This window comes from Euleptes europaea, chromosome 4 (assembly GCF_029931775.1).
Source record: "Euleptes europaea isolate rEulEur1 chromosome 4, rEulEur1.hap1, whole genome shotgun sequence".
In the NCBI taxonomy this organism is placed as follows: domain Eukaryota; kingdom Metazoa; phylum Chordata; class Lepidosauria; order Squamata; family Sphaerodactylidae; genus Euleptes; species Euleptes europaea.
In genome coordinates, this window is record NC_079315.1 from 9688457 (window position 1) to 9706890 (window position 18434).

Consider the following 18434-nt stretch of genomic DNA (forward strand, 5'->3'; position numbering starts at 1 on the left):
AATAGTCTTCAGTATGGTAAATGCAGAATTTTGAACACTTTGTAGAGAAGATCCCTCGGAAGGCCGAAGGGTATTAGAAGGAGGAGGTAGAAAGGACATCTGGGAGAAAGAGGGACGGCAGCAGAGTGAGTGGAGCCAGGAAAGCTGAGGTGGGAAGAAAGATTTATATGCTTAATACACCTTTAATTAAAGCCATAAATGATGCATTTTATGTTTAAAACAATAAAGCGACTCAATCGGAAAGCAAGTACTGCATATATTTCAATTTTCTGTCAAATGTCCTTTTTTTTTTCTGGACGGGGGTGGAATTTTAACCCTCCCACAGCTTCATAATGTCTGGGCATTTTACATTTCTGATTAGAACAGTTGCAGTCAACCCGTAAGTGTCTTGAAAACCTGTCTCACGCCTGTTCCGCAGGTACTTCACTGGTTGCCTAGGTTCAGTTCAAGGGGCTAGTTATTACTTCCAGTCCTTCGTGGCCTCAGACGCCACATCTTTCTCTGGCTATACGTGGCTGGAAAAGCTTTGTGCCTCTGAGCAAAGCCTTCTGAAGGTGATGCACCAGGGTGGTTAAAAGTCAATTTTTTAAAAAAATAAAAAAGTGGATTTAAAAATTTAAATAATATTTTAATTTAAATTGGATTTTTAAATAATAATATGCTTTTTGAGGAAAATATCTATCTTTGCATCTATTGGTGTTTTCCACATCAAAACCTGTAAAGTACGTACTATATACCCATGTCTATATCTGCGCACATCCCTTTGAGAGCCCTCGTTGTATTGAGGTTTCAGAAGAATGTTCATGGCTTCTCCTCCTCCTCATTATTATCATTATCACTGTTGTTATTAATTAGACTTGTATCCCACCCTCTACCCTAGCCAAAAACATAGGTATGCCACATACTCTCTGTACCCCATTGCAAACATGCAAAGTGTATTGTGTCTACTGTAAAGTATGGATCCTTCCTAAGGTAACAGCTGAACACCCCTAGATGAAAATCACCCTGACGTGGATGGGTCAGGCTAGCCTGATCTCATGAGATCTCAGAAGCTAAGCTGGGTCGACCCTGGTGAGCACTTGGATGGGAGACCACCAAGAAAGTCCAGGGTTGCTACGCAGAGGCAGGTAATGGCAAACCACTTCTGATCTCCCCTTGCCTTGAAAACACTGTAGGGTCACCATAGGTTGGCTGCGACTTGACGGCACTCTCCACCAGATTAAAATCAGAATTTGACTGAATTACAGAAAGCACAACCGACTAGGGAAAGTTTTCCTACCCAAGACTCGTTGAGAAGCATGGGAATTCTCGCACATGAGAAGTACTGTGGTGCCTCACAGAATAAATGTGAAAGGGAAAACTAGGCTTCCGAGGGGGATTATTTCATACTGCCTGTGTTTGCTCTTTGTGTGCGCGCAGGAGGAGGTAGACTCGTTTGTGTGCACGCACATACATATGTACAGGTGCTTCCATATTGCTTACACGCGATTGTTCATTATACTGTATTAAACAATATTAAATTGCTGTTTGGTTACAGAATAACGGCCTGAAGAGGATCTTCTCTGGGATTCAGCCGACGGGGGTCCCTCACCTGGGGAATTACCTCGGCGCTCTCACAAGTTGGGTGAAGCTACAGGAAGAATGCAGTTCTGTGCTGTACAGCATTGTAGATCTCCACTCCCTCACGGTTCCGAGAGATCCAGCCATCCTTCGGGCCAGCATCCTAGACATCACAGCCGTTCTCCTGGCCTGTGGCATAGATCCAAAGAAGTGCGTCCTTTTTCAGCAGTCTCAGGTCAGTGTGTGTGTGTATGTGTGTCCGGTTTATTTTTATTTATTTTTAAATTATTTTATTAAAGAAAAAAGAAATTCAAACACGACATACTTACACAACATACATACAAAAAGGGCAAGAGTCCAGTAGCACCTTAAAGACTAACAAAAATATTTTCTGGTAGGGTATGAGCTTTCTGAACTACTGCAAACAGACTAACACGGCTACCCACTGTGAATTAACATACATACAGTATATCAAGTCTTCCTAAAGGAGCTGCCTATTACCTATCTTCTGTATCTACTGAAGTAATAAAAATATCCAACACAGGAGATCCCATTGTATAAGATTTTTCAGACCCTTTATGCTGTTTTATAAACTACGTACAAATGAAAAAAAAACACCCTATGCTGAATGTAATACAGATAACAACCCAAAACAGCACGATGGCTCAATATCATGGTGCTGTTTTTGGGTTGTTATCTGTCTTATAAACTATAGCATTACTTATTTCACTACTCTCCCACATCTAATCTCCCACTTTTTTTTTTAGTATTAAACTTTTTCCCTTAACAGCACATTATATATAACTACTGTAAAATTATTTGTTTACACTTTATAACCCTATACCGTAGGCATGAAATTAATCAAAGTGAAGATAACTAAATCCTGTTGCTAAAACATATATGTGTTCTAACCGCCATGTTCTAACTTAATCCCGTTCTAATTGTTCTGCTACAAAAGTTACATTTATGCTATTCCAATGCTGATAGTAAAATGAACTCTACTTTGTGGAGGATGGTTAAAAGTAATGAAAAATCTATTTTGTCACGGAGATGATCTTCACATACCGTGTGGTTACGTCCCACTGGGGGGGGGGGGTTACCTTACTTTGAATTCCCAGCGATATATTAAGAGTTTGAAAATGTTGTAAAAAACATCGCTTTAAAAGGGTTTTTGGATACCACGGCTTATAAAAGGTTGGAAGACGTCTTCACAGCTAAAAGGGCCAAACAAAGTGTGAACAGTATTTTTTATAACGTTTTCAAACTCTTAATACATCGGTGAGAATACATAGAAAGCGTGAACAGTATTTTTTATAACATTTTCAAACTCTTAATAAATCGCTGGGAATACAAGTGCGGTAATCCCCTGGAACTCACATTTGTGCATAATCATAGTAGAGTTTCCATTTCCTCTGCCACTCCCCAACAGGTCCTTTGTTCGGCAAATGGGTTAACTTTGCCATCACAGCATATTCCGCCGTTTTCTCTCTCAATCTTTCCAACTCAGGGATTTCATGTGTGTCCGGTTTATTAAGCCCAGTTGGGGTGCCCTGGGTTTGTGTGGGCAGTGCAGCTGTTCGTGCCGTCTCCTCTGTATCTGCTTTCCAAGTCAGCTTTGGGTCATCTTTTAGGCCACTTTGGTCAACAGAGGTGTTGGGCTAAAGCACAGTATGTGTGGTGGGTGGGTAAAGTGCCATCAAGTCACAGCCGATTTATGGCGACCCCTTTTTGGGGTTTTCATGGCAAGAGACTGGTTTAATAGAGGTGGTTTGCCGGTGCCTTCCTCCAGCAACCTTGGTATTCCTTGGTGGTCTCCCACCCAAATACCTAACCAGGGCTGACCCTGCTTAGCTTCTGAGATCTGACGAGATCAGGCTAGCCTGGGCCATCCAGGTCAGGGCAGTACGTGTAGGGCCAGCAAAATAATGGCGGTTTTGCCAGTTTGCCCTCCAAAATGCCAACCTCCAGGTAGTAGCTGGAGATCTCCTGCTATTACAACTGATCTCCAGCCGATAGAGATCAGTTCCCCTGGAGAAAATGGCTGCTTTGGCAATTGGACTCTAGGGCATTGAAGTCCCTCCCCAAACCCAGCCCTCCATAGGCTCCGCCCGAAACACCTCCCACTGGTGGCGAAGAGGGACCTGGCAACCCTACTGATCAGATCTCGTAAACTAAGTGGGGTTGGTCAGGGTCAGCATTCGGAAGAAGCAATTTCATACGGATCTTATGGCTCAGGTTCGCTGTGCCAACCAAGGAAAATTGACCGAGCCTTTTGATTTGGTTGGGGGGGTTAGACAAGGTTATCTTCTGGCTCTTTTATTGCTTAATTTATATTCAAATGATTTAGCAGCGAATTTTCAAGAGATTTGTCACCCACCAAAGTTAGCAAACCACAGTATTCCAGTCTTGCTTTATGCTGACGATGCGGTTCTTTTGTCCCGTACAAGAGTTGGATTACATAGATCATTACAATTTTTTCCTGAGTATTGTTTTAGGGAAGGTCTTCCAATAAAGCACCATAAATTTAAGATTATGATCTTCTCTAAGAAGAGAAAACTACCCTCTTTTTGTTGAGCACTAGAAGGCATTGACGTTGATCAGGTTAAGGAGTTTGCTTGTCTGGATATTTTCTGTTCTTATAATCTGAGCTGGAACTCCCATCAAAAGGTTGTGTCTGATAAAAATCGAACCTGTTGTTGGGGCAATTGTAACTTATTTTTATACCACAAGTTGGAAATATGTCCCTGGAGGTATTCAAGTTTTGAATGTAAAAAATTATTCCAATTGTTCTTTTTGGTGCTTCCATTTGGCTAAATGCTGTTGATAAGTTTATTGATCGTCCTCTGCTCCAGTTTTCACTGAGGCTGTTAAATGCCCCTCGGTGGGTTGCTGGTGTTATCTTCGTTCTGGGTTTGGCCCAATGTCTCTCGAAGCTAGGACATGGTTGTTTGCGTTCAAGCTGCAATTTAGGCTGTTTTTTTTTAGCACTGAGGGATGCCTAGTTTTCATGAAACCTGACTCATATAGATCCTCATGGCAAAAAAAGATTTGACAAGAAATTGTCATTGATGGGCATATCATGAGATATGATTAGAGATCTTGGGGAATCAGAGGTTTTGTCTGAAATAAATAAGCATATTCAAGAGATTGATTGTGTAAACGCATCGATTCCTGTTCGTTGTGTTTGCTCATCTTAGTTCTTTGGAATTCCGTCCTTATATTACTTGCCTGCTTGCCTATTTCTTGACAATGCCTCATTTTTAGGAGCGTTTTTCCTTGCTAGATTAAATGCTAACCCTTCTATGGTTATGCAAGGTAGATGCATGAACTTACCATATTCAGAAAGGACCTGCCCGGGTTCTTCTGGTTCTATTGATTCTCTAGCACATGTGCTCCTGGAATGTCATTTATATGAGGATCTAAGATCAAGGTATATTATTCCTCTTTTTAACAGATCAGACTAGTACCTCTACGCCTGAGATAAAAGGTAAAGGTCCCCTGTGCAAGCACCGGGTCATTCCTGACCCATGGGGTGACGTCACATCCCGACGTTTCCTAGGCAGACTTTGTTTGCAGGGTGGTTTGCCAGTGCCTTCCCCAGACATCTCCCCTTTACCCCCAGCAAGCTGGGTACTCATTTTACCGACCTCGAAAGGATGGAAGGCTGAGTCAACCTTGAGCCGGCTACCTGAAACCGACTTCCGTCTGGATCGAACTCAGGTTGTGAGCAGAGCTTTTGACTGCAGTACTAAGGTTACATTGGCAGTGGCAAAATTTATCTCAGTCCTTATTTCCCTTAAACAATTGATGTAGAACTGTGCTGCTCAAGATTTATGAATCAAGGAGCTTCTAAGGGAGAAAGGAAAAGTATTTGGAAGAGAGACCACCAAGGAATACCAGGGTTGTGATGTGGAGGCAGGCAATGGCAAACCACCTCTGAACATCTCTTGCCTTGAAAACCCAACGGTGTCACCATAAAGTTAGCTGTGATTTGAGGGCAAATAAAACCCAAACAAACGAAAAACAAAGGGGCTACGTTTGCCAGAGAAAACCTAAAAAATAGCAAACGGAATGATTACCTGTATGTTGTTTACTGGTTGTTCACTTTCCATATGGATTGCAACAGATTCAGTCTCGTAGCTGATGTTTCTTTTTCTTTATTTTAAACGTTATTATACATTGACACACATTTTATAAAGACAAAATATGAGAGAGCTCTAAGTGAATTGTGACTAGCCCAAGGTCACCCAGCTGGCTTCATGTGGAGGAGTGGGAAAACCAACCCGGTTCACCGGATTAGCGTCCACCACTCATGCGGACGAGTGGGGAATCAAACCGGGTTCACCGGATTAGCGTCCGCTGCTCATGTGGAGGAGTGGGGAATCAAACCCAGTTCTCCAAATTAGAATCCACCTCTCCTAACCACTATACCACGTTGGCTCTTTGGCAAAGGTATCTGGCAAAGCATATGACTGCTCCAGACACTAGAAAACTGCTTGATTACTACAAACATAATTTGGCTCGATTTTATTCCCCCACTAAATGACTAAGAGTTCTTGGTTTGCCATCCGTCTGGTTCCTGATCCTTGTTTGTTTGAGGTTGGAGGAGGGGATGGGGCATAAAAAAAATATGTTTTTCAGAAATATGACAAAATATAGGCCAGGAAAATGGATCCTTCAGATAGAGCAATGTGGAAATTACTAGCGATGATTAGAATGCGCATTGAACAGTTGCCAGACTGAAAATTAAGAACTGATTCAGGAAAGCCCATTAAAACGCTAATCGGCCAGATTTATGGGCGCGTTTAAGTGCTCGTCCCTTTTATACAGAGGAAATAATGATCCTTTCCCCCCCCACAAAGGCACCTGCTTTGGATGCCCTTATCTTTCTCATCATCACTTGCCGGTGACTCAGTCTCTGGGACTTGGGAAACGGTGGATGAGCCCCAGATTTGTGGGTTTCCCTCTCTTCCCTCACAGGCACACAACTCCCCTCCCTGTTTCCAGTTTACAAGGAAGCCCTGCCGGCTGGGACATTAAAGCGTGGCCAGAATCAGACTCTGTGCTTTGAAAAGGGCTTAGGCTCTTTCTCTTCTGTGACTGGTCATTGATGCTAGTTTAGTGTTATATAAAATAACTACATATTAATGGGATAACTAAATAAAGTTATGATATATGAAAGCATGTTATTGTTTTTATTTTCTTTCTAATTCTGCTTTTTAAATTTTATATAAGCAAATTTTTGATATCAGCAAACTGAGCTTAACTTTATTAACTATTCTTTGATATGGAAGTGCAGTCTTTTAGTAAAGTAAAATATATAGGTGTGTGTGTATATATATATATATATATATATATATATATATACACACACACACACACACACACACACACACAGCAGGTTAATGCAGTTTTAACTAATCAATATATTTTGTAAGCATTTAACAGTTTATATTAGTCTAGGTTGTGTGTGTGTGTGTGTGTGTGTTAAGTTCCGTCAAGTTGCTTCCGAATCATGGAGTCCCTATGACTCAATGTCCTCCAAAATGTCCTGTCTTTGACAGCCTTGCTCAGGTCTTGCAAATTGAGGGCTGTGGCTTCCTTTATTGAGTCCATCCATCTCTTGTTGGGTCTTCCTCTTTTCCTGCTGCCCTCAACTTTTCCTAGCATGCTTTCTTTTCTAGTGACTCTTGTCTTCTCATAATGTGACGAAAATACGATAGCCTCAGTTTAGTCATTTTAGCTTCTAGGGCCGTGCTGGCGAACCTATGGCACGGATGCCACTTCCGGCACGCGTAGCCCTTTCTGCCGGCACGCACGGTTCCTCCAAGCCGCTGGTCTTTCCGGCTCTGCCCCACCCCGGATGGGGGAGGCTGTAGCCCAGGGGTGGGGAACCTCCGACATCATTGGCAGTGGCCCCCGGACTCTCCCACAGAAGCTGCCGCCATTGCCGCCGCTGGAGCGTGCGCGGCCAGCCAGGCGGGTGGGAGAGCGGGGAACAGAAACTGAGCGCTCACACTCGGCATGGCCGGCGGCTTCTCCGGCGCCCTCTGGGCCTGTGCGGGCGGAGGGGCATGGCTGGTCGGTGGGTGTGAAGGAGGCGCCCTCTGCCCCACCCTGCTCGCCTCTCACAAGCCTGCCACCGCGCCCCACCGAGTGGCAAATCCAAGGCAAAACCTCCCATGTATAAATGGCCTCTTTCTTTTTCTGTCTCCCTCTGTCCTTTTCTTTCTCTCCCTTGCTCCATTTCTTTCTCCCTTTCTCTCTCTTTTTCTTTCTTTCTCTCCCTCCCTTCCTTCCCTTTCCCCCTCCCTTCCCTTCTTTCCTTCCTTCCTTCTTTCCCTCCAGCGGCTTCTCCGGCACCCTCTGGGTCTGTGCGGGCGGAGGGGCGTGCAGTCCTATTCCACCTTTGAAGTGCCCACAAGCTATCCTCCAAAAACCTTTCCATTTGTCTAGATATGTAGAGAGAAAACACTAAGGAACTAGTTGCCAATCTCCAGGTACTAGCTGGAGATCTGCTATTACAGGTGATCTCCAACCAATAGAGATCAGTTCCCCTGGAAAAAATTGCCACTTTGGCAATTGGACTCTATGGCACTGAAGTCCTTCCCCAAACCCCGCCCTCCTCAGGCGCCACCCCAAAAACCTCCCACTCATGGCGAAGAGGAACTTGGCAACCCTATTCTCTCCCTCTGGGCCCCCTCTGGGGGTGGTATTCAGGTTACATTGCCGCATTGGCACTCGGCGATAAATAAGTGGGGTTTTGGTTGCAGTTTGGGCACTCGGTCTCTAAAAGGTTCGCCATCACTGTTCTAGGGTCAGTTCAGGCTTGATTTGATCTATAACCCACTGATTTGGTTTTTTGGCAGTCCACGATATCCGTAACACTCTCCTCCAACACCACATTTCAAAGGAGTCTACTTTCTTCCTGTCAGCTTTCTTCATTGTCCAGCTTTCACACCCATACATAGTAATAGGGAATACAATGGCATGAATTAACTTGATCTCGGTGGCCAGGGACACATCCTTACACTTCAGAATCTTTTCTAGCTCCTTCATGGCTGCCCTTCTCAGTCTCCATCTCCTTCTGATTTCTTGGCTGCAGTCTCCCTTTGGGTTGATGATGGAGCCAAGGAATAGAAAGTCTTCAACAATTTTAATTTCCTCATTGTCAACCTTAAAGTTGTGTAATTCTCCTGTAGTCATTACTTTTGTCTTAGGTTAGAAGGATTATAAACCCAATCTAGCTATTTACAAATAGTAACTTGTCCAAGAGTTGTATTGATAGGCAAAACTGTTGTGTTGTGTAGTTTGTGTGTTATTTGCTGTATGTTTTATAATGTGTTGGAAAATTTAAACTAAAAAGAGAAAAGAAAAGGGCTTAGGCTCGTTTTTGTAATAAAGGAAGTGTGAAACCACGTAGGTTGCCGATTCGAGTGGAGCAGCAAATTGTGCCCTCCCCGAAATCGAAGGGGAGAAGAGCAGGGCTTCGGAGACCCTCGTTTGTCTCCGTCGATCGAGTTGGTTTCTGGAGCCTCACGCAAGTACACAGTGATGTTTTCTATCAAGCCCTTTCCTACACACAGCTTCCCAACTTTCTAGCTCTTCCTTCACGTCGCTGTCCCGTCGCAAGTGGAGATGTCCTCTGCTCCGCGCCAGATGCCGTTTTCCTTTCAGCAGCCATTTTGTACGCACACGGCTGCGCACTTTGTGGTCTTTTCGACCTTGTGTGGTGCCTGCTTGCTAGGCGGCGACCATTTTTTTCGAAATGTGCCCTCGGCGGCTGGATGCGAGTCAGCCGATCGCAAGATGGGCAGTGCGTTTTAGAGTTTCTTTGGTTGCTTGAACTGCATGCCTGATACCTTGGCAGAGACCATGTTTTAGGAAATTGAGATTCATCTTGCACCAGATATCAAAACAGAATGTCTTTCCAGTGCACACAGCTTGCTTCGCTGGCATGGCCATCGGGTTTGTGAACAGCGTTGGGGGGGGAATAAATTTCAGTTGTTTTCATTGGGTGACCGTGGCTTCCTTTCCTGGTTTATTCAAGTTTTTCTTCTGCATGCTTCCCCTTTCCTCCCCTTTCATATGTGAATGGTTGGTAGGGGGGTGTTTTCTGTCATGGGAGCCTATGCTGAATGCTTCAGTGAGAGAGAGAGAAATGGATGATGCTTTTGGAGCCGAGTTGCTAGACATTTGTTCGTTTGGATAGTGGTCTGTTTGGGGGCAGATTTTGAAACCACTGCCACGTGGAGCAAAACAGCTACATGGAATGGGCGCGTGGCTGTTTTGACTTAAAATAAGTCCTTTCTTCACCTGGAAGCATTCTTGTTCTATGTAACAAAAACCTTCTCTGGATGTTCATTCCTCGGGGAAATAAAGTTTTGTACTGGGACAGGTTCCATCCAGCGTGGTGTAGTGGTTAAGAGCGGTGGTTTGGAGCGGTGGACTCTGATCTGGAGAACCGGATTTGACTCCCCACTCCTCCACATGAGTGGCGGAGGTTCATCTGGTGAACTGGATTTGCTTCCCCACTCCTACACATAAAGCCAGCTGGGTGACCTTGGGCTAGTCACAGCTCTCTCAGCCCCACCTACCTCACAGAGTGTCTGTTGTGGGGAGGAGAAGGGAAGGAGATTGTAAGCCAGTTTGAGTCTCCCTTAAGTGGTAGAGAAAGTTGGCGTATAAAAAACAACTCTCCTCCTCCTCCTCCTCCTTCTCCTCCTCCTCCTTCTCCTCCATTTTAGGTGTATCTTGAGTAGAAATAAAGTATTTTTAACTGCCATGGATGTACCTGGGCTAAGGTTATTAGTAACTGACTTCTTAAAAAAAAAAAAAAAATTACCTCCCCCAAAAGACTGATTAATTTGTAGAATGACCGAAATTAAGACGGATCAGATGCTCAACAACAAAAAGGCAAGGATGCGTCTTTGTGCTGCCATGGGAAGCGGGGAAAGGAAGAAAATGAAGGCAGTGATGCCACATGTGTGTTTATTTGGAAGTAAGTAGCACCAAAGTCGGTGGGAGTTCTTGATTAAAAAAAAAGACAACGGTGCTGCTCGGTTGGCAGTCCACAGCTGAACAAAGGCTTTCAGCTACTTCTCTCCGACTAGATCCATAGGCGCCACTGAAAGACGCATCAAACTGTAGACACGGAGAAAGCAAAGGACGCTGGAAAGACCACAGGCTGTAAATGTGTGGTTGGGGGAGGGGGGCGCACACAGCCTCACGCCAGCGTCCCTATGACGCACCTCTGTGCACCGTTCTCCTAGGGGCGTTGCAGGGGCATTCCTGGGCCGGTCCAGGGGCTCCTTGGCTATCTTCTGGGCATGGAGTAGGGGGTCACTGGGGGTGTAGGGGGGAGGTAGTTGTGAATTTCCTGCATTGTGCAGGGAGTTGGACTAGATGGCCCTGGTGGTCCTTTCCGACTCTATGATTCTAGGAGCCGCGTTTAGGCAGCCTCCTAAGCCCTTTCGGCCTGGGAACGCCCCCTTTGCCCTTACTTTTACTTACGCCACGTAGCCCCCTGGAACCCCATGGAGCAGTTCCACGGGGCTTGAAGTAAGGGAAAGGTTTCGGCTTCAGTGCGGGGGGGGGGGGGGAGAGAACGTTCTTTGGAAGTAGCGCAATTGCGCTGCCTCTGGCCACTGCGCCTCTGGTTGTTGGGGACGAAACTGTTATCACATGTGTGGGTGTTCCTTGTCTTTGGAAGTGCTGCCATCTGCTATGCTAAGTGGGAGATTTAGTAAAGTCCCCTACGCAGACAGGGTTTGTCTACGTGGGGAGGTGAAACTGAATCAGTCTCCCGTGTCCTATTCAGCTGTCAGAGGTCGGCGCCAATTACTAGACCCAGTATTTGCGGACAGGGAATGGTTGCCCGTAAATATTAAGGCCGCCCTCCTTATGAACGCATGTGGTGGCAAGATTCTTACAAAGGGCAACTAAAGCGAGTGAAAGTTTGTGTAATTCATGAGCCGATCGCAGAGCTCTGAAGTGAGCAAACTACTTATTGCACTTAGAAGAAGAAGAGTTGGTTTTTATATGCCGACTTTCTCTACCACTTAAGGCAGAATCAAACCGGCTTACGATCACCTTCCTTTCCCCTCCCCACAACAGACACTCTGTGAGGTAGGTGGGGCTGAGAGAGCTGTGACTTACCCAAGGTCACCCAGCTGGCTTCATGTGGAGGGGTGGGGAATCAAACCCGGTTCTCCAGATCAGCCTCTGCCGCTCCGAACCACTGCTACGCCACGCTGGCTCTCAACTTAAAACTGTTTTAGGGTTAAATTTTATGGTAAGGTAAAAGGTAAAGGTCCCCCGTGCAAGCACCGGGTCATTCCTGACCCATGGGGTGACGTCACATCCCGACGTTTCCTGGGCAGACTTTGGTTGCAGGGTGGTTTGCCAGTGCCTCCCCCAGTCGTCTTCCCTTCCCCCCCCCCCCAGCAAGCTGGGTCCTCATTTGACCGACCTCAGAAGGATGGAAGGGTGAGTCAACCTTGAGCCGGCTACCTGAAACCGACTTCTGTCGGGATTGAAATCAGATCGTGAGCAGAGCTTGGACTGCAGTACTGCAGTTTACCACTCTGCGCCACAGAGGCTCTTAAATTTGATGGAGGTGATAATAAATTGGGTTTTATGTCTATGCAGACACTACTGCTGTATTGCTAATGCCAATAAAGGCTTTGTATTCGTTCGTCTTTGGAAGTGGGGAGGAGATGCTGCTGCGAGAAAACACGTCTCCGCTCACTCCATACCTGGTTTGTTTCAGGTGCCTGAACACACGGAGCTCGGATGGATTCTGGGGTGCCTCACGAGCATACCACGCCTGCAGCACTTTCCACAGTGGAAGGTATGGTTTGCTGGAGCGTTTCTTGGCTAAACTCGAAACAGGACGTGTTTCAACAGGGTTTTGCTCAGATACGGTGGAGTCGGTCATTCCATGTATCCGGGGGGAGTCGTCCGGTAGCTCTTGGGAACTACGAATCTCAGAGACCAGTGGGTCACTAGAGGTCTACAAGATTTGGGGGGTGACCTTTCGAGAGTCAAAGCCTTTGAAAGGAGCTTTGAGTCTCAAAAGGGCATACCCCAAAATCTTGTTGGTCTCTGAGGTGATATTGGACTTGAATCTAGCTGTTTTATGGCAGACCAACACGGCTACTCTCTGAAACCGCACATCTCAGAGGTTCCCTTAAAAAGATTTTATAAGAAGTGTTGGTTTTTATATGCCGACTTTCTCTACCACTTAAGGGAGAGCCCCAAACAAGACAGTCGACTGCAGCAGCACCGTCCTGCCTGTGTGCCACAGCACCTAATATAATGGGCCTGCTCCTCTGATCCTGGAGAGAATAGGTATACACCATGACTAGTATTCATTTTTCCTAGTAGCCTTGAATAGCCTCTCCTCCGTGATCATGTCCACTCCCCTCTTCAAGCCTTCCAAGTTGGCAGCCATCACCTCATCCCTGGGGCAGGGAGTTCCACAATTTAACTGTGTGTTGTGTGAAGAAATACTTCCTTTTATCTGTTGTGAATCTCTCACCCTCCAGCTTCAGCAGATGACCCCGTGTTCTGGTATTATGAGAGAGGGAGAGAAGCTTTACCCTGCTGTCTACTCTCTCCATACCATGCATAATTTTATAGACCTCTATTGTGTCTCCCCTTAACTGCTTTCTTTCCAAACTAAACAGCCCTAAGCGTTTTAACCACTTCTCATAGGGCAGTTGCTCTAGCCCCCTGATCATTTTGGTTCATTTTCACATCACCTGCTACCTGGTCGTTTTAAATGGAGATGCTGGGGATTGAACCTGGGACGCTGTGCATGCAAAGCTCAGGCTCTTCCATTGATCCATAGCCCCGCCCAGTTCTGGCAGCAAGCCGACCCATTGTGGGGGCACTGGCTCCCTCTTCCTTGCACTGCCATAAGCAGCCACTTGGGGCTCTTGACCGGAGGTGTTGGTTTGCCGAGTGGCCTCCTTGCTCTTAGAGGCATACCGTGACCAGTTTTGTTTGTTGTGTTTCTAACTCTGGATGCGACGCCGCATGTGCTCATGCTTGACAAAAGAATAGTTAAATTGTGGAACTCCTTGCCCCAGGATGTGGTGATGGCTGCCACCTTGGAAGGCTTTAAGAGGGGAGTGGACATGTTCATGGAGGAGAGGGGTATTCATGGCTACTAGTTAGAATGGATACTGGTCATGATGCATACCTATTCTGTACAGTATCAGAGGAGCATGCCTATTATTTTGGGTGCGGTGGAACACTGGCAGGATGGTGCTGCTGCAGTCGTCTTGTTTGTGGGCTTCCTAGAGGCACCTGGTTGACCACTGTATGAACAGACTGCTGGACTTGATGGGCCTTGGTCTGATCCAGCCTGGCTTTTCTTATGTTCTTGTGTAATCCTGAGCCCACTCAAAACCCCTATGCTGAGGCCCATTCCTCGTTCTTCTCTTTGGAAACAGGTAAAGAATGCCAGCCAGATGAACGAAGGAACGGCTGGTCTCTTCACTTACCCCATCCTTCAAGCGGCGGATATTCTTCTGTACAAGTAAGGTTCAGGGTGTTCTGGGCCTCTGCTCTCAACTGGAGGTCGGTGGACTTGCTGACGGCAAAGAAGGGTCGTCAGCTGACATGGCTGGGGAGGGGTGGCTTTTCGGCAGCTTTGTCATTATGTGATTGTCTCTGGGATCTGCAATGGCGCGCCCTCTGTGATGGGTTGTCGACTTGGGTGACCCGGTAGGGCTTTCAAGGCAAGAGATGAGCAGAGGTGGTTTCCCATTGCCTGCCTCTGCGTAGCAACCCTGGAATTCCTTGGCGGTCTCCCATCCAAGTACTAACCAGGGCCGACCCTGCTTAGCTTCTGAGATCCACAATAAAATAGATATGCGTATATATTCAAAACGTAAATCATTGTTGGTTTAGACAGTATATAGATTTCCAATGTTTAACACAAGCATACAAAAGAAAATGCAAAATACAAGGTAAAACCAGATAGTATACAAATTCAAAATGATATATTCTCTTATCGGCTTGAAATTGAAATCTTATTTGCTAAGTTCATCAGGTAGTTAATTCATAAGGCAGAGTTCAGAAGTTCAAATTGCTGTATTTTCTTTTCCAGCATAGTCTGTATTATTCTTAATAACTAACAAAAAGATATTGTTGAAGGCTTTCACGGTCAGAGTTCATTGGTTCTTGTAGGTTATCCTGGCTGTGTAACCGTGGTCTTGGTATTTTCTTTCATGACGTTTCGCCAGCAGCTGTGGCAGGCATCTTCAGAGGAGTAACACTGAAGGACAGTGTCTCTCAGTGTCAGGTGTGTAGGAAGAGTAATATATAGTCAGAAATGGGTTGGGTTGAGCTGAATCATTGTCCTGCAAAAAGTATCAAAGGTAATGTGCTAATCATTGTCCTGTAAGTATCAAGATAATGTGCTAATGAGGGTGTGGTATGTTAATATGGAACCATTGTATCCTGAAGTGATCTGTTAATGAGTGAAATCCAAAGCTAATCTGCATGGCTATTATTGGAATAACGCAGCATACAAACAAGGATAAAAGTACATGAAAGATACTGCAGACTTGGCCAACCTGAGAAATCAGCAGTGGCTGAACATGGACTGACACAAACAGGACACAGGGTCTTATTCCAAGACACTGAAAGACTGGACAATTCTACCAACTATTTTGTCAGATTGCACAGAGAAGCCATTGAAATTCATAAACATCAGCACAACTTTAACAGAAAAGAAGAGAGTTTAAGAATGAATAAGGCTTGGCTTCCTGTCCTGAAAACCTCCAGACTAACAAAGACTACAATCAACAATAGCCATGCAGATTAGCTTTGGATTTCACTCATTAACAGATCACTTCAGGATACAATGGTTCCATATTAACATACCACACCCTCATTAGCACATTATCTTGATACTTACAGGACAATGATTAGCACATTACCTTTGATACTTTTTGCAGGACAATGATTCAGCTCAACCCAACCCCTTTCTGACTATATATTACTCTTCCTACACACTTGACACTGAGAGACACTGTCCTTCAGTGTTACTCCTCTGAAGATGCCTGCCACAGCTGCTGGCGAAACGTCACGAAAGAAAATACCAAGACCACGGTTACACAGCCAGGATAACCTACAAGAACCAATAACAAAAAGATGTTTGATAGATTTAAATAATTCTAAACGTCGTATCGATATGAACAAACTGTGCTAGACATTGGAAACCTTTATACTGTATAAGTCAATAGTTGTTTTTTTGAATGGTGTATACTTGTGTTAAACATTGGAAAACTATATACTGTATAAACTAACAGTGATTTATGTTTTGAATATACATGCATATATGTTTTATTATAGGTACTGTGTGTGTGTTAAGTGCCGTTAAGTCGCTTCCAACTCTTGGCGACCCTACGAATCAGTGTCCTCCACAACGTCCTATCTTTAACAGCCTTGCTCAGGTCTTGCAAACTGAGGGTTGTGGCTTCGCTTAGAGAATCAGTCTATCATTATAGGTACTACTATTTTGTTAGTTATCTTCAGTGTATTTGGTACCTATACTCCCTATTATTATACTTATTATAGCTTCTGAGATCTGACAAGAGCAGGCTAGCCTAGGTCATCCAGGTCAGGGCAGAGACATTCTGAGATGGTTTGCTATTGTCCACATCTGCATAGCAACCCTGGATGTCCTTGGCTGTCTCCCATCCAAGTACTAACCAGGGCCGACCCTGCTTAGCTTCTGAGATCTGACAAGATCAGGCTAGCCTGGGGGGTGGGGGGGCATCCAGGTCAGGGCAGAGACAAACAATGGTGGTTTAACATTGCCTGCCTCTGCATAGCAATTCTGGACTTCCTTGGTGATCTGCCTCTGTGTAGCAACCCTGGACTTCTTTGGTGGCCTCCCATCCGAGTACTAACCAGGGCCAACCCTGCTTAGCTTCTGAGATCTGAAGAGATCAGGCTAGCCTGGGCCATCCAGGTCAGGGCACAGATAGAGGCAGTTCGTCATTGCCTGCCTCTGTGTAGGAACCCTGGACTTCCTTAAGTGGCCGCCCATCCAAGTACTAACCAGCTTCTGAGATCTGACAAGATTGGGCCAACCCGGGCCATTCGATTCAGGGCAGGGTACTCTATGCATGGCTGTTAAACTCTCGGTAAATCTGGTTGCCTGCTTTTGGGTGAGCTGGCACAAATGTTCATTGTCCTCAGCAGCTTATTTTTTGCAAATGCTGTGTGTGTAGGGGGGAGAGGGAGCTTAGAGGTCATTGCATTTGGTCCCTTAATGAGGAGGGGCAGTACCAGTCAGTGCAAGAATGTTTATGATTTCTCGTGTGTGTGTGTGTGTGTGTGTGTTGTTGAAAGGTCAACGCATGTCCCGGTTGGAGAAGATCAAGTCCTCCACTTGGAGCTGACCCAGGATCTCGCCCGTCGCTTCAACAGGAAATACGGAGAATTTTTCCCAGTCCCCAAAGCCATTTTGAGTGAGTAGCTGGTGCAACCCCGGTTTAAAAACAAGAGAAAAAAAGAAAAGCCTACATGTCAAGCAAAATAGATCTCTTCAAAGAAGAGGGGGAGGGGAAAAGAGATATCAACGTCAAATGAGCGGAGGGGAAGTTTTACTTCTCTATTTAAACAGATGCCACTTTCAAGAGTCTGGCTGCAAAGTAGCTCCTAAGGTAAAACATTGGGCTTGGATGCCCGAGAGTCCGAGCAGAGTCGTACCAGATGGACGTATCTTCTCACCCTCGTGTGGAATCCCTCTGTGCCCCCTGAAATTGGGATCCCGCAGGTCAGTGTGGGGACAAAGTGTAAGGTCTGCAACAGAGGAGGGGGTCAATGAAACAGAATTGAAGATCCAACCCCCCCCCCAATCCTTATTAAAATAAAACCATACTATAGACCAGGGGTGTCAAACATACTGCCCCGGGGGCTGCATTCAGCCCCTTGAGGGCTCTTCTGGCCCGTGAGCCAGCTGACGCAGCCACACACACACACACACCGTTCCTAATCTGGGCTGGCTAGCCCACCCCCCACCCCCAGTCCCAAAGTGCCAATGATTAAAAAAAACTGTTAAATAAAAGAAAATACTGTTAAGAGTGTTATTGTGTTAAACAGGTTTTTATTGTAATGACAGTCTTTTTGGGGCGGGGCCGTTGCTCAGTGGTAGAGCATCTGCTTGGCACGCAGAGGGTCCCAGGTTCAATCCTCGGCATCTCCAGTTAAAGGGACAAGGCAAATAGGTGATGTAAAATATTTCTACCTCAGACCCTGGAGAGCTGCTGCCGGTCTGAGTAGACAATGCTGATTTTGATGGACCCAGGGTCTGATTCAGCATAAGGCAGCTTCCTATGTTCAAGTTAAAAATAAAGCAAAAAATAATATCATTAATTGGCTATGCCTGTCTTCTGTAAAGTTTGTATCTCCAGTACCTGGCGTTAAATTTGAACGGTACAAATGCCCCGGCCCAACAAAGTGACATTTATGTCATATCCGGCCCTCATAACAAATTAGTTTGACACCCCTGCTGTAGACCATTAAAAGAAATATTGAGGTTATACAGTGGAGAGAGAAAATGCAGGGCTTTGTGGCTCCTCTTTTGTCATCGGAAAGCCCCCATCTTTGGTGTCAGTATTATTATTCTCAATTTCTGCTTTCCTCGAGACTTTTGGGCAGTGTTTGTAGCTCTCAAGAACACGGTGTCCTGCAATGTACTTCTCTACAAATATTTGTAAGGCCCGTTCAAGGTTATAACAAAGACCCACCATCGAAGCCACATAATTCTGCAGATGGGGAAAGTGTTCCTTTGACGCCTGATGATATCCAAAAGAGTTATTTAGAACTTGGCTCCTTGCCGAAAGTGT

At 45.5% G+C, this 18434-nt stretch overlaps 1 protein-coding gene across 1 annotated transcript in view; it reads left to right on the forward strand.

Annotated features, from left to right (window-relative positions):
- Positions 1-18434, forward strand: part of WARS2 (tryptophanyl tRNA synthetase 2, mitochondrial) — a 38129-nt gene that overhangs the window by 18252 nt on the left and 1443 nt on the right. Inside the window, exons 3-7 of the mRNA XM_056848399.1 lie at positions 419-554; positions 1538-1795; positions 12332-12412; positions 14022-14107; positions 16936-17054. Of these exons, the coding sequence (XP_056704377.1) occupies positions 419-554; positions 1538-1795; positions 12332-12412; positions 14022-14107; positions 16936-17054 (680 nt within the window). The remainder of the gene's footprint in view (positions 1-418; positions 555-1537; positions 1796-12331; positions 12413-14021; positions 14108-16935; positions 17055-18434) is intronic.